Source organism: Uloborus diversus, chromosome 4, assembly GCF_026930045.1.
Source record: "Uloborus diversus isolate 005 chromosome 4, Udiv.v.3.1, whole genome shotgun sequence".
Classification (NCBI taxonomy): Eukaryota; Metazoa; Arthropoda; class Arachnida; order Araneae; family Uloboridae; genus Uloborus; species Uloborus diversus.
Genome location: NC_072734.1, coordinates 49,519,134 through 49,545,510, shown reverse-complemented (window position 1 = coordinate 49,545,510; position 26,377 = coordinate 49,519,134). Strand labels below are relative to the sequence as shown.

At 33.5% G+C, this 26,377-nt stretch overlaps 1 protein-coding gene across 1 annotated transcript in view; it reads right to left on the bottom strand.

Annotated features, from left to right (window-relative positions):
- Positions 1-26,377, bottom strand: part of LOC129220557 (uncharacterized) — a 103,221-nt gene that overhangs the window by 60,304 nt on the left and 16,540 nt on the right. Inside the window, exons 2-8 of the mRNA XM_054854988.1 lie at positions 23,188-23,423; positions 18,401-18,547; positions 16,884-16,992; positions 11,427-11,543; positions 7,684-7,800; positions 4,948-5,229; positions 1,514-1,667 (exon numbers count right to left, since the gene is read on the bottom strand). Of these exons, the coding sequence (XP_054710963.1) occupies positions 1,514-1,667; positions 4,948-5,229; positions 7,684-7,800; positions 11,427-11,543; positions 16,884-16,992; positions 18,401-18,547; positions 23,188-23,423 (1,162 nt within the window). The remainder of the gene's footprint in view (positions 1-1,513; positions 1,668-4,947; positions 5,230-7,683; positions 7,801-11,426; positions 11,544-16,883; positions 16,993-18,400; positions 18,548-23,187; positions 23,424-26,377) is intronic.

Here is a 26,377-nt window from a genome sequence, read left to right as displayed (position 1 = left end):
GGGACAAGCAACGAGATAGCTCAATCTATCAAGTAAAAAATGCATCGAGATCGAAAAAACGGAACTCTTAAACGAGTATACTGACTGTTCCGTTTTAACCTGTGCAAGACATTTATTTTCGCAGTCGTTAGTCCTAGGTGTATACTTCCAATTGCAAAAATGTTCAAAATCAGATGCAGAGTTAAGATATTGAAAGTTTGAAATGAAAATATAAATAATTAAAAAAATACAAAACTTAAATTTTCATACGGGCCTCAGGTGCCTTAACTATTATTTAGAGAAATAATCTCCATTGAAAACTATTACTGACACAAAAAACTTGACATTTGTGCGATCAAAACTCAAGGAGATATTCCATTTCAAAGTTTTAAGGGACCATACAGAAGATGAGATTGGAACTTATAGCCCTTTCAGAAGAATGACAGGTCGTCAAAGTAAGAAAAACAAGTCATTTATATATTTCATTGCTATTTAAAAATAAATGCAAATGTTATGCCGTGATACACAAAAACACACTACAAAACCTCGAGCAGTTTGAGAAACCAAGCTCTATGCAAACATATAATTTTAAACACTTGTTAATCGCTATATTTTCCCCCAAAAGATTATTAATGGCGAGTGAAAAGTGGTCTAAGTCACAAAACGCTGCGTTTCATATCTCGGTGAATATTGGTCGTACTAATTTCAAACTTTTTTTTATTGGAATTATTTTTCAATGGAGATTATTTCCCTAAATATCAGTTATTGTACCTAGGACCCGTATAAAAAGTTCACTTCAAACTTTCAATATTTTAACTACGCATCTGATTTTGAACATTTTTGCGATTGGAAGTACACATCTAGGACTAACGGTTGCGAAAAAAAAGGTATTGCAGGTTAAAACGGACCATCCTGTATAGTTATCCGAATTAAGAAATTTTAGGGGACCGGAAAGTAAAATTGTTATTTTCAAACATAATTTTTTTTAAGTTTTTATTTTTACTTTTCCGTTGAAGTTAGAGGCATATTCTGCCGTGTGCAGGTAAAGGACAGTAACTGCAAATTTTTCCTTTTTTTTTTTCCATTTTTGTCATCTATTGTACGTTATCTTTAATGTACAAGATCGCTTTGTTTCCGCTGAAAAAAAGGCGCGAAAAAGACGTATAATTCTAACGTTTCCCTATAGTTAGTATTGAATCCAAAACACGTTTCTTCAAATATTTCGAAAACTCATTTCTGCAGATACTGCCGTTTACCTGCACACGGCAGTATTCATTTCAACACTATCAATAGTGCTCGATTCGATCGAATTCTTTCCACCAATCGAGGAGTAAGAAATTACTTTCTCCCCACCCGAAAGGTAATTTCTGGCTTGTAGAAAGAATTCAATCGAATCGAATACTATGGTTGTATTTGAGATAAATATGCCTCTTAGATTAAATGCAGCCAACTCTTCGAATCGTTTGAATTTCAAATGTTTTATTATAAGCTTTTTAAACCGTAGCTAATTTTAAGATTAAATAGAATTTCTTACTCTTCATCAAGATTCAGTCTGGCTAACTTTCCCTCTCTGGTTGTCAGTTCCAGACGAATAGAGCCCGGATTGAATCCTTGCTTAGATGGATCTGACGCGCTCTGACAGAAACCATGGTCGCAGCCCGTATCGACAATAACTTGATATTGAAACACTGAAATTATAAAAAAGATATTTCACAAAAATGTATCAGAACTGATTCTTTAAAACCTTAACTGCATATCTGCGAGGAATTCGTAGCATCTGAGCTTAGCTGATAGACTAGACTACGAGTTAGCTCGTAGTTGCCGGATTTGCCGTTTTCATACAAATTCGAAAAAACTATTGTATATTTTAGGAAAAAGAAATTCTGAATAGGGCGAAATATTTGCGATATTGCATACTTAAAGTTCGGAAAAGCGGCTTTTATAGTTTTCACGGGATGAGTCTATAAAAAAATTAAACCCCAAAAAATTCAAAATAAAAGGTTTTGAAAAAATTCATTAAAAAATACAAAAATCAGTAACTCAAAAGTTTTATTTTTTATCATGATTTATATTAAATTTCCTACACTCGGATGAAAAGGGGTCTATGGGATAAAAAGTACTAAAATGTGTCAAAAGTCATAAAATATTTATAATTTCTTTCCTAATTATTACTTATTTTCTATTCTTATCAAAAGTCGAGATTTATTTCAATTGTGATTTATTTCACTTCGGCAATAGTAACCTCGAAATACCAGTAAGTGTTCTAAATATACTAACGGTATGGGGGGGAGTCCTAAAACAAGTTAAAAGCTAGTGTTTTTTGTGTCACTATTTAGAAACTAATAATTTTCTCATCTTGTTTTGAAAAAGTTATTTAAATTACAAATTTAAGCAGTGCCGTTTATCAAGACCCTTGTTAAGTTTAAATGCATAAGGACCACCTTTTTCTTCACTACAAATTTTTGAAAGAAAAGTATCGATTTGAATGTGTTTTAAAATGTATTATTTTTTTAAGATTTAGCAAAACAAGATAGAAAATTTTGCATCAGCATTTTTTTTTTAATTAGAAATTGAAAGACCGAAATATTTCCGAAATTTAACGTATCCTGTTTTTGAAGAAACAAAGTAATACTCCTACTGCTGAACAGGCACGGATACAAGCCATTACCTTGAGAGACTATCCGCCGGACTTTATTTTAAATGATCTTTGATGAGGTAGGGGAAGGAAGTTTTGAGCGCCCCCCGAATTTCAGAATTGAAGTCAGGAACAGTTGTAAAGCAGGGTATAGAGAAAAAGGTAAGTAATAAAAATCAAATATGACCCCTCCGTTGAAAATTTCCTGAATCCACCCTTGCTACGCTATCAAAATATTCACAATAAGATCAAATTTTTAAAATATATTTTTTTTTCATTTTCAGTGCCAAATAGCTTTATAGGTGACCGCCTTGTTTAGTGCTCAGAGAAGTTTGATTGCGGATGGGGAGGTTCTGGGTTCGAAGCCCGGATCGAGCATAAAGGTAATTTCTCTCTTCGGTCCTTTTTTTTATGTGTGTGTTTGTGTGTGTGTGTGCGCTGTTGTGCTGGGAATAGTTGCCTGCCCTGCAAACGGGTCCTTATGCCATGTGTGTACTGTGTTATGCTGTGAATAGTTGCCTGCCCTGCAAACGGGTCTTTATGCCATGTGTGTACTGTGGAAGTCGGACTTCACACTAAATTACGGTACAGTTGGAAAAGTGAAGCAGCGCACCCTAAATTGCCAGCATAGTTATCACAAGGAGACAACAACAGCTTTATAGGTTAAACTAGGGGGGTTTGACCCATAGGGAGAGTTGACCCACTGACCCATAATGATTTTTTCCATGAAAAGGATATTTAGGGAAAATTTTAGTCATATTATTGGTTGGCCAGTTACACAACAGTATTTTTCAGAGACGGGCCATTTCAGAATCGTCAGTGGTTTTCAAGAAATTCAGTATTAAATGATACCGCACTTTAAAAGTAAAGTTTGAAAATTCTGAAAAATTTAAATTTTAACCTCCAGTTTTGAGGGAAATGAATTTTAAAACTATGCATGCCTTAAGCACTTTTCTAGCTATCTATTAATATACAGTAGTTTTATGTAACTTTAATCTAAGTTGATAAAAATGCAAGGTAAACAAAATAAAGCTAACTAGGGAGCTTTGATCAAGCTAAGTAGGAAGACTTGACCCAAAGACTACTATGGTATTTTTGCTTAATTTGGTGCTTTTTCAATGAATTTTTATTTTTGAATAGATAAAATTTTGTCATTTAGGCCTCATGTTTTGATTTTATTCATGCAATGACTCTAATATTGTGAACATGAAGGCCTGATTTTTTTCTAATTAATAACCATTATAAATAATATTTTTGTCTAAAAAACTCTTTTTACTTGAAAAATAACTAAAATACTAATAATCTTTGAACTCAATGAGTTGTTACTTAGTAAAATAACTGAAATATTGCTTGAGTCTGATTTGATAAAGTTTTGAATTCGACTTCTGCTCTCCTGCTTATATGGAGTAAGTTTAATGAAAATAATAAAAAAAATTCGTAACACTTCACATAAAGAGTGAACATTTTGTATATTCGCTTCAAGTATCACTTATTTATAAAAACACTATCAAGCTTGCATTTTGAGTTCAGTATCTTTGAATTTTCCTGCTGATATGGAGTAATATTAATTTAAACTATCTGTAACACTTCATCTAAAGAGAAAAAATTTTGTATATTCCTCTTCAAGTATCACTTATTTAAACAAAAAACACCATCAAACCTGCGTTTTCGATTTCAATATCTATGATTCTTCTTACATTCATGAGGGGCGTCATGTCCCCCTTGTGTTGGGTCAAATCTCCCTAGCTCTAGGGACACTTGACCCATTTGCAGACTTGATGAAAATAATTTTTTGTATCATTTATACTTGGAATTATGCTATTATTTTTAGCGATAATAATGTGCAAAAATGCAGACTATTTATGTATATTTTTAACTTCGTTCTAACTATTCTGCAAAGCAAAAAAATGGGAAACCAAAAAACCGAAAATTGGGTCAAATCTCTTCTATGTTATGTTATAAAAGCGTTAGTCAACAGAAAAAATTCAAAAAGAATGCAAATTGGCCAACTTTATTGGTACCCTCAAATAAAATTCGTAATTTACAACCAGGAATAGTCAAAAAAAACGAAATCTATGCTTGCAGACGAAACTTTTATTGGTAATTTAAATGAAATCGGTAACTTACAAACAAGAAATAGTCAAGGTACCGAAAATCTTCTATACTTGCAAAAGAAACTCTTTTTTGGTAATTAAAATAATATCAATAATCTACAAATCAGAATGTTCAACGAAATAAAAACCTTCTATACTTACAGAAGCTTCTTTCGTAGTTTAAATAAAATCAATATTCTACAAACCAGTAACAACGAAACGAAAAATTTCTCTACTTACAGCAGAAAGGTTCCTCTTCCGACGTCTTGACAAAGTATTCCTTTTTCGTGGGCAGGTCTCGGTGTAGGAACAGATCACTGTTGTAGCCCATGGGAATGCAGTCTCCCGCATGCGAACAGTCCGCGCATCTTCCTTGAGCATAGGTCTCCCAATCTCTGCAGACGACACCAACCGGCATGCACACTGGTCCGTCAGCAGATCTGGCTTCGATTCTCGTACGAATACTGTCTATATAGTAGTCGATGGATCGAAAATGGTCACATGTGAGGTAATACCTAGCGGCTAAAAGAAATGGATAGAAAATGTATCTCACGCTGTGCAAAGTAATGAACCGTGCAATTTATTTAAGTACCCAGATGTTTTTCACACAATTAAGATTAGCTGTCTAAATTGGTTAGACCACGTTTTTTGCCTTGATAATAGCGACATTCAAAGAGAGTTTTTTTTATCGCCAAACCATATATTACTAGTAGATCCAGAAGACCAAAGCTGCTCTGAATGGATGCTGTAAGAACTGGAAGAGTTAAGCTATTAATAGAGGATGGCAGAAACGGCTGGTACAGAATTCCTTGGCTTAAACTGGGCACAGTCGCCCCGTGCATTATAATGATAAAATTAACGAGAAAGTCAAGGAAATACAAGGCCCTCAAATCAATGTCCGGTGGATAAAAGACTTTCATAGAAAGTTTATTTGAAGCTACAAAGCTCCATGTTCCCTTTTAAGGGAAAATCTGGAGAGTTGCATAAAATGAGCATTCTGTGTATTCCTTCAAGATAAAATTTTTGAAACCTTTTTTTTTTTTTAGAAACAACTGAGTCTCAAAAAGACATCGATTATAAAAGCCAACGATTTCGCGCAAAAAAAAAAAAAAAAGATGTTGGTAATGCAATTACTGGATCAAAACAAACCCATGGGTATTGTCTGTCAACTAGAAGACGTCATCGAAATTTTATTTCACAATAAAAGTACACGACGATCCTGCAAAATTAATATCTGGAGGATACAGGGAAAACACAGAACATGTATTTTATATGCTACAAAGCTCCTTAATCCCCTTTAAGTCAATATCTGGAAACTAAAACAAATGCAGAAAATGTATATTTTGAATCGAAATTTTGTATATCAAATTTTCAAAAACTTCTTTAAAAATAGCAAATAAAATTGAACCGATGTCGCCGAGACAGGGGATTGATGTTGTAAAAACAATTTTACTCGAACGAACTGTCGATATAGTTGTCAAAGGACCAAAAATGATCACATGTGAAGTAATATAAACTACTGGAAGGAAAAGTGAAGAAATTCGATTTTACGTTACCATGATCCTACTCAAATTAATATCTGTTGGAGAGGAGAAGTACACAGAACATGCATTTGAATCTACTAATGACCATATCAAGTTTTAAAAAACTTCTTTCAACACATCAGAATGAAGTCGAACTGAATAGCGAAAACATGGATGATCAGGAAAAAATAATTTTACTGTAACAAACCATTAAATTTTCCCTCAAAAGCTTGATACAGTCAAACCTCAATCCACCCATCCTACATCCCTCGTTTTTACATCTATCATTACCATCATTTTCTTACAAGAACATTCATGTACGACATAAGCCTTAAATTAAATAAGATCAAACAGCTTTTGAAGCATAAAGAAAGCTTATACTGTCGTGGGCGACTGCAAATTTCTCACTTTTCATTTTCTCGTATTTTGGCATCTATTGTACGTTAGCGTTATCGTACAAGCTTGCTTATTTGGCTTCCTCTTTAAAAACGAGCTGATGTGTGCATCACATGACTTCCTTTTACACCAATTTAATGTTATTCAATAGTTAACTCTCTAAATATCACCAACAGTGGCCAATTTGAAACCAGATAAAAAAAACCGCCAAATTAGTCACCAAATTGGCGACAAAACTTGGCGACCAAAAGACTGGCGATATATCGCCAACTGTCCGCCAAATTCTAACACCATTTGAGTTTGCATCGAAATTAACAATGATTTCCCCTCAAAAAGGTGTGAAACACCCCCTTTGAAACATTCGAATGCAGCCAAAAAGGGAGGTGCACAACTAGACCCCCAGTAGTAGACTAGGAGTCTACGTACAAAATTTCAGCTTTCTAGGACATACCGTTCTTGAGTTATGCGACACATATACGCACATACGAACGTCACGAAAAAACTCGTTGTAATTAACTCGGAGATCGTCAAAATGGATTCCTCAGGTGTCTATACGTTCTTAGGCACTTACCACGTGTGGTCGAGTCGGAAACAAAACTCAATATTCATTGGGGGTGAGTAAAATGGAAGTTAAGGTCGATTTTTGAGTGAAAATTTTTTCGCGAATACAATACTTCCTTTTTTGTAAAAGGTCTAATTCCGACATTTCTCTATTGTTAGAATTATATCCCAAAACTCGTTTCTTCAGTATATTTCGAAAACTTACTTCTGCAGATGCTACTCTTTACCTGCTCAGGGATGTATAAACAATATGTTTCCAGAGGTATTTTAACATTCAGCTGCCTTGTCCTCTTCCAAATGGCCTTGCTCTTACTGTGTTAAAGTTTATGTAGTGTTTAAATGCAAGATAATAAACGAACCTTTTTTTCTCCTTTTTAACCTTGCATATTAAGGAATTAAATAGCAAAAAAAAAAAAAAAAGCACGCAATCATATTTCATCTTTTTAGTGCTCAAAATCTGCAATAAAAACCTCATATGATAACGAGTCTAACTAACCTCTCTGAAGTCCTATTCTAGGAAGGATTGAAAGTGGAGAATTGTGGCATCCAGGCTGGTTCGTGCCACCATTAGGATAGAAGTCCACGTGACCTAACTGCGATCGCATTCCCAAACCTGAAAAGAAAATGTTTATTATGCACAGTAGAACCTCATTTAACTGTGACCGAAGCAATTCGGATAAACGAAAATTCGATTAATCCGGGTTGTATGGAAAATAAGGAAAACGAATCCTTAATTAAGTAGAAGTGCCTTTTTTATCAGTAAAAAACAATGCTGTGTAACAAAATTAAATAGAATTGTTTCGCAAATTCTACACAGTATCAGTTATACTACTCAATCAAAAACTTTATCATTTATATGTAGTTCAGCTGCAGTGGGGACGGACTGTACGCCATGATGCTTGTTAGATTGCAATAATCTATTGCGTGACCCCTGTAGGAGTTGTATATTTAATCAAAATAACAAAAAGTTCCGGCCAGAACTGAACGAGCCTACTTTCCCGTCTACCAATATCGACTTTCTAGCATCTGATCAAAATGGGGTCGTTTCCAAAATTTTAAAAGTGTTTTTTTTTCTGAAAGAGCATGCTTAAAAACATAGGATCTGACCATTTTTTAAATAATTTGTTTAAGTTTAATATTTTTAAAAAATTACTTAAATTTGGCGCGTTTTCAATGTTTATGCTTCTGTCCGATGACATTACAAATGATGAAATGTCATTCTGTGTTGCCATTCACAGAGCAAAATATTTAATTCGCATCTTTACTCAGGTGTTTTGGCAACGATATAGTTGACAGCAAGCGTAGAGCGCAATTTTAATTCGCTTCTTGATTATCATAACGTGGAATCGCGGTAGAAAGATGCGGCAAAGTGCATCATTTGTGACGTCATCAAGACCATGACTTGTTTCAAAAATTGAACATTTTCAAAAATTCATTAAAAAATAACTGTTGGGAAAATGAAAGTATTTTCTGGGTCCATGTTTTTTTTTTTTTCTTATTCCATCAATTTCTGTGACTAAAAGTATACTTTTGACTGAAGGAAATAACCCCATTCTCAAAATTAATAAAATCGCAAATTATTTCAAACAAAACTTTTTAGCATTTTAAATTTATTGGAAATAAAATATGCTCCGGTCATGTAAAGAAATATATGTGTAAAAAATAAATAAACGGACAAATAAAGTAGTAGCACCTTTTAAATAAAGCAGCTAATATATTATTTTCCATTTAAACAAATCTTTAATCGCTTTCAAAAAGAATTTAAAAAAGCTGATTAAAAGAATGAATTTTTAAAAAAATCATTTGTTTTTCCCCTATTGCCAAAAAGTAATTTAGAAAAATAAAAATGTACTTTCAAAAATAAATTAAAATCAATAGAATGTCAACTTAAGAAATAATTTTCATTATCACAAACAAAAGTCGTCAGCGCTTATCTTTAAGTTAAAACATAAAAGGACTACGCATTTCTCCACCAAAAACTGAATACATAAATTAAAACTTTAGGTTGTGAAAATAAAAATAAATCATATCAACAAGAAAAGACCTGCATTACTGCGGAGTCAATTTCATTTTTGGATTAAGGAGTCAGAGTCGGGAGTCGAAGGTCGAGCTCAACGACTGGGAGTCGAAATCGGTCGTTTTCCTTTAAAGTCTCTCTGCCAATGTTTGCGGTGTCGGAGTCGGGACTTATTTCGGGATAAAGGAGTCGAAGTTGTAGAGTTTAAATTTCTAAGACTCGGAGTCCGGCATTTTTCTTCGGTGTCTAAAGTTTTGCCAAAACTATGGAGCCAATGTCTGAGTCCGGGAATCGGATTCTGACAAATTTTCGTGTAGAGGAGCCGGAGTCGACGTCCTTGAAATTGTCGGAGTCGGGAGATAGTCATCAAGCGCTATTTCCAACAAAACTTTTTGAAGCAAATCCGTCTTTAAGTTCGAAATCTATACTGACTTTCAGTTTCCCCGTAGGCGCTAATATTAAATTATTTGAACAGTTCTAAATTAAACGGAAAATTGTTCAAATCAAAAAGATATTTTCTATACATGGTTCTTCATCAACAGCTTTTTCGAACAAAGTTTGCTTGAAGTAGATTCGCCTCTAAGTGTGGGATTTATTTGCCTTGAAGTTTTTTTGAACTGTTCAAAACTGAACGAAAAATAGTTCAATTAAAAAATTGAAATGTGGGAATGAGGTGTCCTCGCCGATATCTTTTGAACAAAAAAAAAAGTTCGTTCGAATCGGACTATTCACTCAAAAGTTATTAGGAGGAGACCGACAAACCGACAGACATTTTTTCCCGACCTCAATACCCTACTTTCCAATTTTTAATTTTTCGATATTTATTTAATTATTTTATTTACTTTTGACTTTTTTTTTTGTTTGTTTGTTTGTTTTTCGCGATATTTTTAAGATGCATTAAGCCTTCTTTCATGCTTTTTTTTCTTTTTCTGATTTTTACTGGGAAAGTAGGCTAAAAAGCAAATGTTTGGTGTTCTAATAGTTCAGCTATCATCACTTAAAACTATCATTTGTATGAATGTTAAACTTTCTAAAATTCTTCAAACTCGATCCGGATAAACGGGAACCGGATAAACGAGGCTCTACTGTGCGTAAGTTAATTAAAATAAAACACACTTTGAAGGACAAAACAGAAAATCAACACAAATAAATTCAGAAATAATAAATTGTAGACACGAGTTTTTTGATTATCTGGAATACCTTATGTAATACATGATATTTTAAGCGGTGGAATGAATGTTTTTCGAGTAAAAGCCAAACCCAGTTAAAGCACTTATTTTATTTGAGAGCGTAAAATTCACTAAAAAATTCGAGCTATCTTTTATCAAAAGCAAGGTTCATTACATTCTTTAGAGTTCTAACGAAGTCAATTGAATTTTTTAAATAAAATATGAGCCTCTCAGAAACCAATATGACCAAGTTTAGATCATAAAAACTGATAAAATATTTTTGATATGATGAATTCGAAAGTTTTTTTTTTTTTTTAATTATTAATAAAGCTGTCTGACCACGAAGAAAACAAAGCAACAAAAATTGTTTTATAACTAAGAAGAATATTATTCATTTCATTAAAATTTACAAAAGACTGGAAATACCAAATTTGAGGCAATGACAAGCAAAGGGATGCAAGTGGAAAAATTAAAGATTTGGAAACATGTGCTCCAAGGTTTTTTCTTTTTTTTTAATGACCTACGTTCTGTGTTAGAGAGGCCACAAAAAATCGTCAACATACATAGACACGCAAAGGTTCGTTACGCCTTAACGCAAATCAGCTTTTTTTTTCCCCCTTTAAGCCCAAATCTAGTACTTTGCTTTATATTTTGGATAGAAAAGAAAGTAAAAAGACGGTAACATTATGAAAAACTGAAAATAATCGAATAAAGTGTTTTTGTGAGATCAAAATTATTGTGAAAACCAAAAGCAATCACTAATCAGTTTTAAAATTCCATTTGCTTTCAGGAAAAATATTAGTTTTCTGTCCTCTTATTTTTGGTATTTCACAAAGGTGATTATGGAGTTACTATATAATATAGTAAACTAACTTAATTTCAATAACCTGGTTAACGATCACTATTAAACAAATAGGATGGCTCATTCGAACATATCCTGGATTGATGTCCATGAAAAAAAGAACAGTTAATACATATTGCTTCAATGCCAAATTACCAACTTCATTTACCATGAATAACCTCTCTCTATATTTTAAAAATAAAAAAACTCACCTTCCAGTAGACCAAGTCCAGCATCGGTATGGATTACGTCGACAAATTGTGCATCGGTGGCATCTAATCTTTCTTCTAGTGGCGCGTCGTAGAATCTTGGTCCTGCTGGATCCAGAGCTAAAATATTTGAAATGCATTTTCATTGGGAAATCCTTGATTCAGATCATCATTTATGTCTATGTATTTTTTGAACATCTTTAAAAAATATCGCTTTTGAACAGTCAAGAAGATTGAGACTCCCTGAGGATATCTTGAAAACATCCAGGGATGTCTTGACACGTTGAAAAGAACTAAAATCATTGTCACCCAACGTAGGCGGCAATGAGCCACGGCAAGTGACGAACGTGGTTTGGCGAGCGAAGCGAGCAGACGGTGGAGCCCCCTAGTGCTGTGATTAGGATATGCGTAGCCTTCAAAATGCTTCCAGGTTAGGTTTGCCCCACCTATATTTTTCTTTTAATTCAAAGAATAATTCAACTTTCCAGAGCCTAATTTTGATTTCCGGGGGCGCGGGGAAAACAACATTGGAGGCATCATAACTCCACATTGTAATATGACGAAATGTTACCAACAAAAATGTTACCTTGAAATATTTTTATATCTTGTAAACAAAAATTAATTATATTATACTGAAATCAAAAGAGACTCAATATAGTCGCAGGCTTTTAACTCCTTCCACGACTTTTTTTTTTTGCTACTATGTACCTTTTTATATTTATGAAAAATCCTGCATGATCTTTCTAAAACTCTATTGTTTTGCACAACTGCTTTTAAAACCAAAATTAACTCTTGAATGAGTTTTTCTATTCTTTTTAATTTTGGTTCTGAATTAAACACGGATTTTGAATTTTTTCCAAATGTTTGAAGAGCAATCACACTCTTATTTTATACACAGATAGGCTTACATTTAGAAATTTTCGGTTTGCACCATAATACTTCACAGGTTCAGGATTTTTTTTTTTTTTTTTTTTTTTGGTGGAGGGCTCATTTGTGGCAAATTGTGTAGCACTGCTAATCTGAAAATGAAGGCTTAATTGTGTCCGCAGCTCATGCTGGCTAGAATAAGGGATGAACTTGGTTACCGTTTAGATGTGGTTTGAGCAGCAAACGGGCACACACTAACTCAACTCTTATACTGAAAGGGCTTGCTTTCTGTCTAATAAAATGATTAACAGCTTCACATCGTGTTTATTTTTTTTATTGTTACGGTACAGTTCCCCTATAAACACTGGAAGTTTTTTTTTTTCTTCTTCTTCTTTCAGCATTGTCATAAAAAAAAAACTAAAACCCGACTACGGCAAAAAAAAAACACTAAAAGGTAAGAAACAAGATAGGTGCTGTTTGATATCATCGTGCTATCGAGTAAAACCAGTAATTTGATAGGTTACCTATTCCTATTTATTTAGTTCTATTGAAATCCTCTGTCACTTTCACATTAATAACTTTTTAATTCAATTCAGATGCCGTAGTCGTGCGTTGATTAAAAACAAAAAACTGTAGTTGAGAACGCACGAAGAACGCACATTTTAACGGCATTTGAATAGAATTATAAAGTTATTAATGTGAAAGTGACAGAGGATTTCAATAGAACTAAATAAATAGGAATGGCTAACCTATAAAATTACTGATTTTACTCAATAGCACGATGATATCAAACAGCACCTATTTTGTTTCCTACCTTTTAGTGTTTTTTTGTCGTAGTCTGGATTTAGTTTTTTAACCTTTCATTTTATTAATATTTTCCGTTTTAACCTGTGATGGACAACAAAATAATAGCGTTAGTAATTTTTATACGGGCCCCAGGTCCCCCAACTTACATTTAGGGAAATAATCTCCATTGAAAAACAATTCCAACACAAAAAATTTGATCTCTGGGAACAATATTCCTAGAGATATGAAACGCTGCGTTTTGTGACTTACACCCCTTTTCACTCTCCGTTAATAACACCTTTCGGAGAAAAATATAGCGGTTAACAAGTGTTTAAAATTATATGTGTGCACAGAGTGGTTTTTCAAATTGTTCGAAGTTTTGTAGTGTGTTTTTAAGTATCATGGCATAACATTTGCAATTATTTTTGAATAGCAATGAAAAATACTTTGTTTTTCTTACTTTGACTACCTGTCATTCTTCTGAAAGGACGATAAAAGTTCCAAAGTCCAATGTCATCTTCTGTATGGTCCCTTTAAACTTCGAATTCGAATATCTCTTTGAGTTTTGGTCGCACAAATGTCAAGTTTTTTTTGTGTCAGTAATAGTTTTCAATGGAGATTGTTTCTCTAAATATTAGTTAGGGGACCTAAGGCCCGTATAAAAAGTTAAATTTTGTATTTTTTTTACACTTTTATTTTTACTTCAAACTGTCAGTATCTTAACTCTGTATCTGATTTTGAACATTTTTGCAATTGGAAGTATACATCTAGGACTAACAGTTACGAAAATAAAGGTCTTGCAGGTTAAAACGGAACACCCTGTAGAGAAAATACATTGGGGTACCGTGAGAAAGTGCTACTTCTTAAAAGGGTGCCGGTAATCGGAAAAGTTTGGGAACCCCTGCTATAAACGAAGAGCTCCCGTACTTCTTTCGATTGAAATTAAGTAAAGAGTATATTCTGCAAAAATCATTGTATAAAATTCGCCAAAAAATACCACTCAGAGCAGATATCCTTTCAGTCTTAAATGTTACAAACGGATTCAAACCAGTGAGTTCATAATGGCAAATATCAAAATCGAAACACCCTTGAGAGTTCCATTACACTGAATAAGTCAATTGATATGACAAACACATCTCCCTGTCAAGGTTCCTAGTTCTATGATCCCTGGCCAAGGACACTGGGATGCCTTATATTACGCTGCATATTTGCTTCAGCCAAGCATCACTTAAGCTTTCACTTCACATTTGTAAATTGATGACTGGGAGAACTTTTTTTTATGAATGTATATCTTCCCAGCATGATGAGATAAAGGGAAAACTCTGCAGGGCGTACATTCAAGCCCAGCAATTCATTTCCTCCAAAACTGGTTTCAGACAATAAATTTTTATTTCTTCGTGTGGGCGTTTAATGTGCAAGAGAAAACTAATTTGTTTTCTATAACTAAGATGTAGCAATTAACCAGGTAACCTTTTTTTTTTTTTTTTTTTGCTTTACCTATTCATGATAAGCATTTGAAATGAAAATCATTGGTGATTTTCTACCAAAAACTCAACTGAGTTGCATTTCTGGAAGAAGAAAAAAATCGATGAAATTTAAGTGAAAGTAATGTTATTTATAAAATATGTCAAAATTTTTTGATGCAAGAATGACAGAAAAGTAAGAATACTGTCGAACCTACATATCTCAAAGTTTTCTGTGTTTCGAACTTACAACCAAATTTACAAGTTCATTACATAGAAAAACTGTTTCTCTAATTGAAAAAAATCGATGTATTGAAATTGTTTTCAAGAATATTGGGAGATTCAATTCTACATTAGATCATTTGCTTCACAAAAATTAAGGTCAAGTAGAAATGGCTCAGTTAGGGCCACGACAAAACCCACAAGTCAACTGGGATTGAGGGATGGGCAACAAGTGTTTGGTTCGTTCTGGAATTGATACATTTATGTAAGTCGTTTTCAAATTTCATAACGTCTTGTTCCGTAAAACATTCATTTACTATTTCGTTTTGACTGATAGTTACTCAATTTTGCTTTGTGTCATTGAAAGTATGTAAACATTTTCTATTTCCTTAGTCATCGAAAACAGAAATCAGGTTTGAAACTGTGTTCTGGACTGCAGTTCGCAGAAAATGTTTCTGAACTTTTTTCCCCCACGAATACAACCGTGGTGAATTTAACTACTGATTCGACTGTCGTTTTTCCCCCTAATGTTTCCAGTACTTATTTTTCCTTAATAATCTTTATTTAATTATGAAATTTCATATAATGTAATTCACATATAAATTAGACATCGAATTCTCTATAAAATATTCCCATTAATTTAATGTTTTAGGTATAATTATGACATAAAGAAAAACGCTTCTATGTATCAAATATTTCTAAAAATCAAATTTGTTTCCTATTTTTTGTTACTTCGATATATAGAGGTTCGATTGTATTTTATAAAAAAATCCTATAATATTCTCTCAAAAGAAGAAAAATATTTATATCAAACAGAAGAAATTGTAAGTAAGTATTTAACAATGATACTATTCTATGTAACTAATTCATCTCTCGATGTGTGAGCTACGTTTATTAAAATTAAATTTAAATTATTTTCCTTAAATGCATCTAACAGTCGCCTTTTCGATAGCTTCTTTCATTCCATCAAGTTGAAATGGTACTCGCAAATGAATTCGGTCATTTCTACTTCAAGTACTCAAATAGGTCCCATAACTTTATGACCCTGCTGACAGCAGTGTAACGGCAATTACAATTTGTTGATAATATCGAGTTCACTTTCAAATTTTTGTTTAGAAGTAGCATTAAAGTTATAAACGGCAAGTCCACAAGTCAAGACGTATTACTACATACGTTCAGCTTTCTTAAGACAGCAAGAGACGGCAGTTTCGCGATTGTTTTAGTCTCATCGGTCCAGAATAATCATAATCGAACTGTAGGCAGATATCTTCTCATTTAAGTTGATGTTACCTTCACATTAGTAACTAAAATTATAGCGTACTTGCAGACACTTGCCATACCGGCAAACATGGAACTCTTGCGGATAGTGCGGCCTCGCTGAAAGATTACCTGGCTGTAGGAATCTTCTTCTAGTGTTAAAGTTTCTTAAAGAATGGAATTAACGTTTTTCTTTATTGTGCAATTTACGATAACGTATTTGGAAAAAAGTTTGATTTTTTTTTTTCAACTGTTTTTCCCTCCTATTTCTTAAAATAAATAAAAACTACATGAAGAATTCAATAAATACTTTTGTGCTGAAAATTGAAAGAAAATAAAACAATGTGAATAAAGCATAAATTTGCAAGAAACTGCAAAAACTTGTTTCGAAGTTGAAAGGAACAACTTTACCAATGCAAAAGAAGTGAGATTATGGATGAAAAGACGTCCAACTTTTACTTTTAATAACTACATTAGTTTAAATTAATTTAATAATAAACTGCATTGGAACCAAAGTTTATTTGTATAATAAATATGTAAAAGGTGAAATTTTCAGAAATTTTTCAATGTAAAATATAATAAAATAATCTTAAATTCTGCGAAAAAGAAATCTTCATTTAAATCCCTTTAAATTACATTAAATGCTTTACCGATTTCTAAGAAACTTATTTTCGAATCAAACGACGATAAAATCAAAACAACCGAGCCATTGACTTTTATGACGCGCGTGGTAATCAGCATCAACAAAATTAACTTCAATCAACGGGTCACATCGCTTGGGTAGACATGAACTAGCGGATATCAAAAAAAAAACAGTGAGTGTATACATAGATCCGAAACCACGATGAGAGGGAAACTGTTTTACCGGAAATCCTTCCCAAATTCGGTATCCCGTGACCAACGAGGGCAGAGATGTGGCTTCCCAAGCTGTGGCCAATGAGATGAAATTGAGCGGGGTTCGTTCCAGTAGCGTCCTGCGAAAAGTTTAAAATAAAATTAACAAATTGCATAATATTTATAGAAATTACTGAGAATGTCTGCATTTATAGAAGAAATAGAAGAGTAGCCCATGATTGCTCAAAGCTTTCACATCACTCTGTTACCTAATAACTTTTTTAAGTTGGCGAATTGGTTCATACATTTAAAGAGAGTGTCGAGTTTTTAAATGCTGGGGGGGGGGGGTCTTTTTTTTTTTACTCAACATAAAATTACGAAATTTTCAGTTTTTGTGAATGATTTTACAGAACATGCCAAAAAATGTAGAACTTTAATTCACTATTATGATTTTTTAATTTAAATTTTTGAGTTACATTTCAAAATGTTTCTCGTTCTTTTTTTTTCGAAGAGAAGAGTAGTTTTCTACCTTAATTCCGGATTGCGAAAAACATAACTTGAGTTCAAGACGTCAAAACTCAAAAGAAAAGTAGTGAATTTTATCTTTGATACAACGATAAGGATACGACTGTGTAACGACGATATACTATGTCCATACTGAGAAACTAAGTCTACTTCAAAATAAATCTTGGATCTTATATACAGTCGAACCTCCATATATCTAACTTCCACATGTCGAAATTTGCTATATATCGAAATCCCAACAAATTTCTATGTTCATTACATAGAAAAATTGTTTCTATATATCGAAAAAATCTCCATATATCGAATTATTTTTCGGGACATTCATAGATTTTTTTTATCCACTTTAGACTATTTATCTCTTGAAAGGTGAAGGTTAGGGGAGAAAATAATGTTCACTAAAGGTTGCTCAAAGGTACGAAACGCATAAGGAATCTGGGGTTGAGGGGGTGTGCAGATAGGTCGTTGTTTCTTTCTGGAGTTCTTAAATCCCCTCAAGTTTATTTCAAATATTAGTTGTAGCCAGCAACATTTTAAAATCTGTTTCAAGTTATCCCTTTTGTCTGTGGATTATCATTCCTAGTCTTTTTAGCTGCAGTAAAAATCATTCTATTAAGTAGATAGATTTTTTACTTTTCTCCCGATTACAGTGTTAAAATGAAAATCCCCTAATGTTGCGGATCAAGTTGAATTGCCAAAAGAATGAAGATGCATGAAGGCGCAAAAATGTAATTTCTGTTATTTTTTTAATTATTAACTTTCATCTAATCCGATGCTCGTATAAATTAGAAATTGGGTTTCATACAAGAAAATTAGCTTTAATTTTAATGCTTTAGGAGATTTTTAGGACATTAGATAGTTTCTATTATATCAAAATTTCTGTACATCGAATTTTTTTCCGGCAATTTGCTACTTCGATATATGGAGGTCCGACTGTATAAACAACACCCAACGTGGTCGTTGCAATAATATGTTCTCATGGAAATGCAATTAATTATGTGAATATTTCATGAAGCATAATCTCACCTGCAGGAAAATCATCAGCTTTTTCAATTGCTCTGCAACGGTCTTCGATTTCTGCACAGCTTGGTAATACGGAAACTCGTTTCCGCAACTCCAGTCCACCATTATGACATTGTAGTCCCCTTCAGTCAAGAGAGCTGTCTTCATTTTCTGGTGAAATATGGGTGATTTTTAAAACAACCATATTTTTAAGAGAAAAACAGCATGAGAATTTGAGGCAAAGAGAGAAAGTGATGCTAAGGTCACGTGCATTGTCAAAGCAAACAAATTGGAAATTTATTTTAAAAGTTTCAACACATAAAGAGGGAGTAATTTGCCTTATAACAGAACTTGTATTGAAATCTTTTATTTTTTTAAAGTATTTTTTCATTTTTATTTAAAGATACGAGCATATCACTTTGCTCCATACTTGAGACAAAGCGATATCTAAACTTTTTGTTAAATGAAATATTTCATATTAGCTTATTTAAAAAATTTTCTAATAAAATAAGTAAATGTAATGAATAAATGAAAACACAAAGGACTAAAACAAATAATGAGTAATTAAATGAATCAGTGAATAAGTTTGTGAATGAATTCAAAAGCAAGTGAATAAATGACTAAATGAATGAAGTATTTTCAGTAAGTTACCGCCCAATAGCGAGGGCTAAGGCAGAAATACATGAAATATACCGCCAGCTCAGTCAATTCCAGCCGATTACTGCAGTTTCGTGCTTATTAGCACTCATCAACCCGGCATAGGAGTGACTGAGCTGGAGGTGGAAAACCTCTTAAGGAAACCTAGAGTGCCAAACAAATTGGTAGCTAATACAGAATTAGCACTGACCAGATGAGTGACTGACACAATGGTTCGATTCAACTCAAATATTGAAGGCAAGGCCTTGCCTTCAATATTTTTTGCATGGTTTAATTTTTTTGCATTCTTGTCATCTATTGTACGTTAGTTTTATTGTACTAGCTTGCTTATTTGGTTTTCACTGAAAAGAAGGCGCTAAAAAAGTCTAATTACAACATTTTAATACCGTTAGTATTGAACCCAACACGCATTTCTTCAAATATCTGGAAAACTCATTTCTGCAGATACTACCGTTTACCTGCACGCGGCAGAATAGTACATTGTGTCATCGTTTAACCTGCAAGACCTCCATTTTTGCAACCGTTAGTCCTAGGTAGATACTTCCAATGTCAAAAATGGTCAAAATAAGGTGCAGAGTTAAGATATTGAAAGTTGGAAGCAAAAAGGGAAATTTGTGAAAAATACCGAATTTAAACATTATATATGGATTCTGGGTCCTCTATCTTATGTTTAGAGAAAAAAATCTCCATTGAAAAATATGTTCAACACAAGAAATTTGAAACTTCTTCCGACCAAAACTGAAAGCAATATTAGAATTCAAAGTTTTATGGGACCACGTAAAGAAAGATGAGATTGGACATTATCGCCCTTTCAGAAGAATGACAGATTGCCGAAGCAAAAAAAAAAATAAGTATATTTATAGTCTTTATTGCTAAAAAATGCTAAGAACTTTTCATAATTCACTCAAAAGGACAAAATAACTTTTCTGGGTCAGAAAGGACAATATTTCAGTATTCCTACAGTTTTCAATTATTACTAGAAAAAAGACTCCAAAAACGAGGAAAAGTGCTGCTGAAGTCTGGTTAGAGAATTTTTTTATCACATCTAACTTTCTGTCATAAATTTAAGCGTTTGAAACATGCATATTTTTCTGGGAAATTTTGGTTTGAAATGACTTAAGCCGCACTTTTCCTCATTTGTCGAATCATTTTCTTGGAATAGTTGAAAACTACAGGAATACTTAAATATTTTCCTTTCTAACACAGAAAAGTTATTTCGTCCTTTTGAGTGCATTATGAAAAGTGCTAAGCATTTCTTTAAAAAATTATGTTATTTCATTCTTTTTAGTGTAAATGTATTTCAGAAACAGAATAACGTTACCATCACGAAATTTCACCTCTTTTTCTTCATATAAATGTTTCATACTAAAAGAAAAAAAAAACTTAATACGTGTCTAAAACTTTAAGCATTTGGCAATAAAAATTAATCCTTGCTCCTCTTAGGATTTGTTTGCATGTAATTTAATTATAACTATTTAAATATTAAAGGTTTGCAAAACTAATTCATATTTCACGACATACAAGTCACTCGTGATAAAGGCCCTAATATGTGTCTTTATTTAGCTCCGTTTTCGATTATTGGCATAGATGAGGATAAAAATCCTAAGAAGCAATGATTGTGGATAAATTTCATGCTTGCTCCAGAGAAGCCTTGATTCAAAATTTTTATTATGATAACTATTAATGTTACTGTTGCAAGGCAACAAAATTTGTAACAATGGGTTTTATATTTAAACATTTGATGGGGAAATTACATGAAATTTGGCGTTTTCCATCCCAACCGAAATAATAATTTTAATTTAGAATTGAATTTTTTAGCGTTAAGTTGCACCTTAAGATTAAACAAATCATTTAGCGAAATCCCGAAGTCTCTGAGTGGTCTAGTTGCTGTGATATAAGCAAAAGCAAGCCTCAGATTTTTCCGTGACAATCGGGTCAAGTATAATAAAAGTGCTGTATTTATATTCCTCATTGCTATTTAAAAATACGTGCAAATCTTATGGGATGGCGCGTAAAAAGCAAAGCTCATGCAATTTGAAAAACACACTCTATGCACACAGAAAATGCTAAACCCTTGTTAACCGCTGTATTTCCTCCCAAAAGGTGTTATTGACTGCGAGTGTAAAGTGGTGTGTAAGTTACAAACGGTGCGTTTCATATATCGGTGAATATTTGTCACACTAATGTCAAACTTTCTGTGTTGGAATTATTTTTCAATGGAAATTATTCCCCTAAATACAGTAAAACCTGTAAAGTTGACCACCTTTGTAAGTTGACCACCTGTTTATGTTGACCGCTTTTGTCAGGAACGGAATTCTATCTTTCTATCTTGACCACCTGTCTATCTTGACCACTAATGTACCCCAAATTTGGTTTGGAGTATTGTAAAAAACCCTTTGTAAGTTGATCACTTGGTTTATTTTTTAAAACTTAATTTAGCAAATTATTTTATTATTTTTTTTATAGCTTTCCAGGAATATTTTTGGTGCCAGACTAGCATTTTACCAACTAAATAAAAGAGCAACATAAGTAAACCTCCTTATAAGTTTAACCACATTGGAAAACTACTGAGAACCCTTTTATTCTCCAAACTTGTTTTTCTTTTGTTGTTCCATTTGAGATTACCTTTTGTACTCTCTGTTCAATGAAAACATGTGTCAGTAGAAAAGTACAAAGTATTTATTTCTAGTTGCAATATTTTGTGGCAACACTGGAGTTGTGCTAGAGTAAAAGTTACTTGCATTGCAGTATTTCTGGTGCAAGAGATAAAGAAATGGTACATTTTCATTTTCAACTGCCATATTGAACTAGGAGAGTTCATCACCTTGTTTCTCTTTGTGTTATAGTTTTAAATAAAATGGCTTCAAAAAGAAAGTTAGTTGAACTTGAGATTGATAAAAAGTATGAAGTATTAAAATTAATTGAAAAGGGAGAAACCCAGAGAAAATTAGCTGACACATATGGAATTTCCAAAACTAGTGTCTAATAAGTGCGCCAAACTTCAATGAGGAGTTATTTTTGTTGAAAAGTAGATCATCATGGTTATAAATGTATTAAATGTATATGAGAAAACAAAAAGCGAAAAATTTGTTATTTTTGATTACATATGAATTTTTAGGAACTATTAATATCAAATAACTTTTTATAAACAATGATTTTTTTTTGTAATCAATTTACTGAAATTTTAAATTTACATGACACATTATACGTCATTCTGAGAAAATAACCTCTAAAAATATTTGAATAACATTTCAAATTATTGTTTCAAAGTAATGTTAAACAATGAAAGTGAGTTGAATGGAGATAGTAAGTGTCAATTAGTCAAAAAATGAATACATGGTGCAAGAAATGAAAAAAAAAATCATTACCCCCTTTATAAGTTGACCACCTGTCTAAGTCGACCACCAAAGTACTGCACCGCAAGTGGTCTACTTACACAGGTTTCACTGTATACGTTAGGCGACTTAGGGTCCTTATAAAAAGTTAGATTTCATATTCTTTCACTAATTTACTTTTTCACTTCCGTCTTTCAATATCTCAACTCTACAACTTATTTTGATCATTTTTGCAATGGGAAACCCAAACAAATGACACTTTTATAGCCTGGCTTTAATAAGTTAACTTCCGAGTTGCTAAGGCAAAATAACTAGTATTTGTTAAAACAGGGTTAAGGAAAGTCAGTTTGAGTTGCGATAGTGATTATTGGCATCGTGCTGACATAAAAACTTCATCTTTCGATCCAAGCATGAATTCGAACAAAATCAAGCATTAAGTTTCCAGAGCCACACACTATAATTCGTTTTATTGCCTATCTTAATTATCTCGTCCATGTGTTAAATAACTGAAAAAATGACTTTTAAAATTGAAAATTTGTGAAACTGATACTTGATCAAAACTTTGATTCAAGTATTTCTAACCGTTCATAACAGTACTTTTCAATACTTTTTTTTTCGGAAAAAATCGATTGTATTCCGCTTCGGATTGACATCCTAACTCCTCCCTCAAACCATCTCCGATATCAAGATTTCTATGTGGAGACCGTTTGAGTGAGGAGAAATGCCGTCAATCCAAAGCAGACTGCTACAGTTTTTTTTTTCTTTTTTTCTAAAATAAGACCCCAAATCCGTTCATATTCGAAGCTTGATCAAACTTACTTGCATCCAATCACTAATATGCAAATTGTCAACAAAGCCGTGCAGAATAATCTTCGTTGGAATGTCAGGATCGAAATCCGATTTGTAAAGCAACTCTCGGTTCCCGGGCCTCAGGGGTCGAGGGGTGTCGGGATGAACGCGGGAAAAGAGCAAGAAATTCGTAAAATTGTTCCTCGCTCCAACGCACTGGAATCTAGACGGCAATGTCGACAACAGGTCTCCCATGAATGCCGAACCTATGGAAATAAAAATAAGTTACAAGTCAAAGGAGTTGCGAGAAACATACAAAGCAATTCTCAAGCCTGTCGAGCTTCTTCCTCTGTCGTTTTCGACCAGTCACGAGATGAAAATGGCACCCGTTTCTAAAATATCTCGAGAAATATCGAAGTCGAATCAATATCGATGTGATGCGTTTAATATTTTATGGCGCATATAATTATTATTTAACGACACACTGACTGTCTTAACAAATCACTGACTATTTTAACTATTATTCAATTTTCTATCGCGAAAGCTTCGCACTGTTCATCTAATTCAGTACTCGTCAGAAAAATGTATGCACACTTTAAGGAACGAAAAGTATTACTTATGCGTTTATTTTATGCTTAAATACTGATCACACATGTGCTGCAACCTTCAGTTTAGCATGTGATTACTTTAAATGTTAAAAACGTTAACAGTTGACGGCTAGACCAACATACTTAGCCAGAAGATTATAGAGGTATGTGCAGTAATCTTCACTGAAACATTGGCCGACGTAGTTGCGGCGACCGCTCGTCGTTCTGTAGTGTGAAATAGTCATCAGTATGATCATTTAAAGTAACCATGTGCTAAACTAAAGATTATACAACATGTGTGATCAGAAATTAAAGTGGGGATGCAGCGATCGATCGGTTTTACCAATTAATAAGCCATTATCGACTACTTTGCCGTTTATTTATAATCGGCCAAATTTTGCCGATTAATCGGTGGAAAAAATGTTCTGTCAATTTTTTTTTTTTCAGCATACCTCCAACAAGAAAGTATCATGTATACATTTACTAACAATAAATAAATGTAATGATCTACAAACATAAATACAGTGAAGCACCGTTTATACGTTTCTCTTTTATACGTTTTTATCAATTATACGTTTTTTAAAATTGGTCCCTGCAAAGTCTAATACACATTAACCTATACCTATTATACGTTTTTTCGTTTGTACGCTTTTTTCATATAGTCCCTTCAAAAACGTATAAACGGTGCTTCAATGTATACCATGTAGTACGAAGTTTACTGAGTTAAAAAAAAACACATACGTAATTCAAAAACAGTGCATAACTGAATGACGTATTAAAAAATAATCAACACGGTTGATATTCATTTGACATTATCGACTATTTCTGAAGTTGAACTCGGAAAGGAAAAAATTACTTTGAGAAATTGATAGTTTTAAAAATAATCATTATGATCGTTAATCGACTTGGTCGATTAATCGGCCGATTATTAACAGTCGATTAATGGGTAATCGGCCAATTTGCTTATCGTCGCATCCCTAATTTAAATGATAAAAAGAGGCGTAGGAAAAAACTTTTCGATCCTTCAAATGTGCAAACATTTTTCTGACGGACTTCGTACATTATGTCTCTTCATACAATTTGCATTTTCATTCATTCTACTATACATTGTGATTGTACATTTACTTCAGTATTCGTACCACACCTTTGTGTGTTATAAGTATCATATCACAAAACTACCTGCCCTCCAAAAGGCAGGGAACTCTCCACCCCCATCCCCTCCCCTTCCGGTGGATATGACCGCCACCACTGCACCACCTGTACAGTCAATGCGTGCCAACTTCTTTATAGTTGCAAACACCCACCCGCATCGTCACACCTCTTGTTTATTTTTACTAAGATGCAGCAGAAGATGCGGGTCTTGTCAAAAAGAAACTTGCAGACGACAGCTTTCACTTTCCGAAATTTCCCAACACAGTGGTACCAGCTTCACAACATTCGAATATTCCGTGACCCAGATGTCGCCCGTTTTCAGGTTGGGAGAACCACTTGCTTTCATTTTTTTTATGGGTCATGAATGCCTTCACTTTCACCCATTTTGTGGAAAGCAATATTTCATCTTCATGGAGGGGGAAAAAAAAAGCGCGTTGATGTTCTTGAAAACATAACCTATGCTTTTTAAAGGGAAATTCAGGTTTGATTCATTGTTCACGTGTATAAAGGTATTTAATAGGTTTATGTAGATACGTTCTAGGAGAAAACACGAACCAACTTTTGTGGTACAAATTTTTAACGAGTAACTAAACTCTGAACATCAATCGTAAAAGACCAGTGGTGTCCAACTCCTTTTTACCTGAGGGCTGCATTTCAAATTAAGATGAATCTCGCAGCCCAAAACACTGAGACAATTTAAATGTACAGATGTCCGAAAAGTCCTTGAGACATTTTTAAAAATTCATAGAAAAGCAAACAAACTGTCGTATCAATATATTGTTTGCGCTATTATACTTCACAAGTTCAAGAATTTTTTATGTCATCGCAAAAAAGGAAACAGAAAAAATTGTAACAATATGCAACCGTCACAGTAAGAAAAACAAATCTTATGTGAAGTGTTTAATCTTTCTATTAAATAGAAAGCAATACCTTTCATTACTAGTGTTCAATGTGCGCACTGTATGTTGTTCGAACCACATGTAAACGGTACATAAGTTCGTCAAATGTCCACAAACGGTGTATACATTGAGCTCTAGTAATGAAAGGTATTTTCAGTAAGTTACCGCCCTATAGCCAGGGCTAAGGCAGAAATACATGAAAAACACCGCCAGCTCAGTCAATTCCAGCCGAGGACTGCAGTTTCATGCTTATTAGCACTCATCAGCCCGACATAGGATTAACCGAGCTGGAGGTGGAAAACCTCTTAAGGAAGCCAAGAGTGCCAAACAAACTGGTAGCTAATGTAGAATTAGCATAGACCAGACGAGTGACCGAAATAATGGTTCGGTTCAACTCGAATATTGCAGGCAAGGCAAAGCACGAAACTGCAGACCTCGGCTGGAATTGACTGAGCTGGCGGTTATTTCATGTATTTCTGCCTTAGCCCTGGCTATAGGGCGGTAACTTACTGAATATACCTGCCTTGCCTGTAATATTCGAGTTGAACCGAACCATTGTTTCGGTCACTCCTCTGGTCTGTG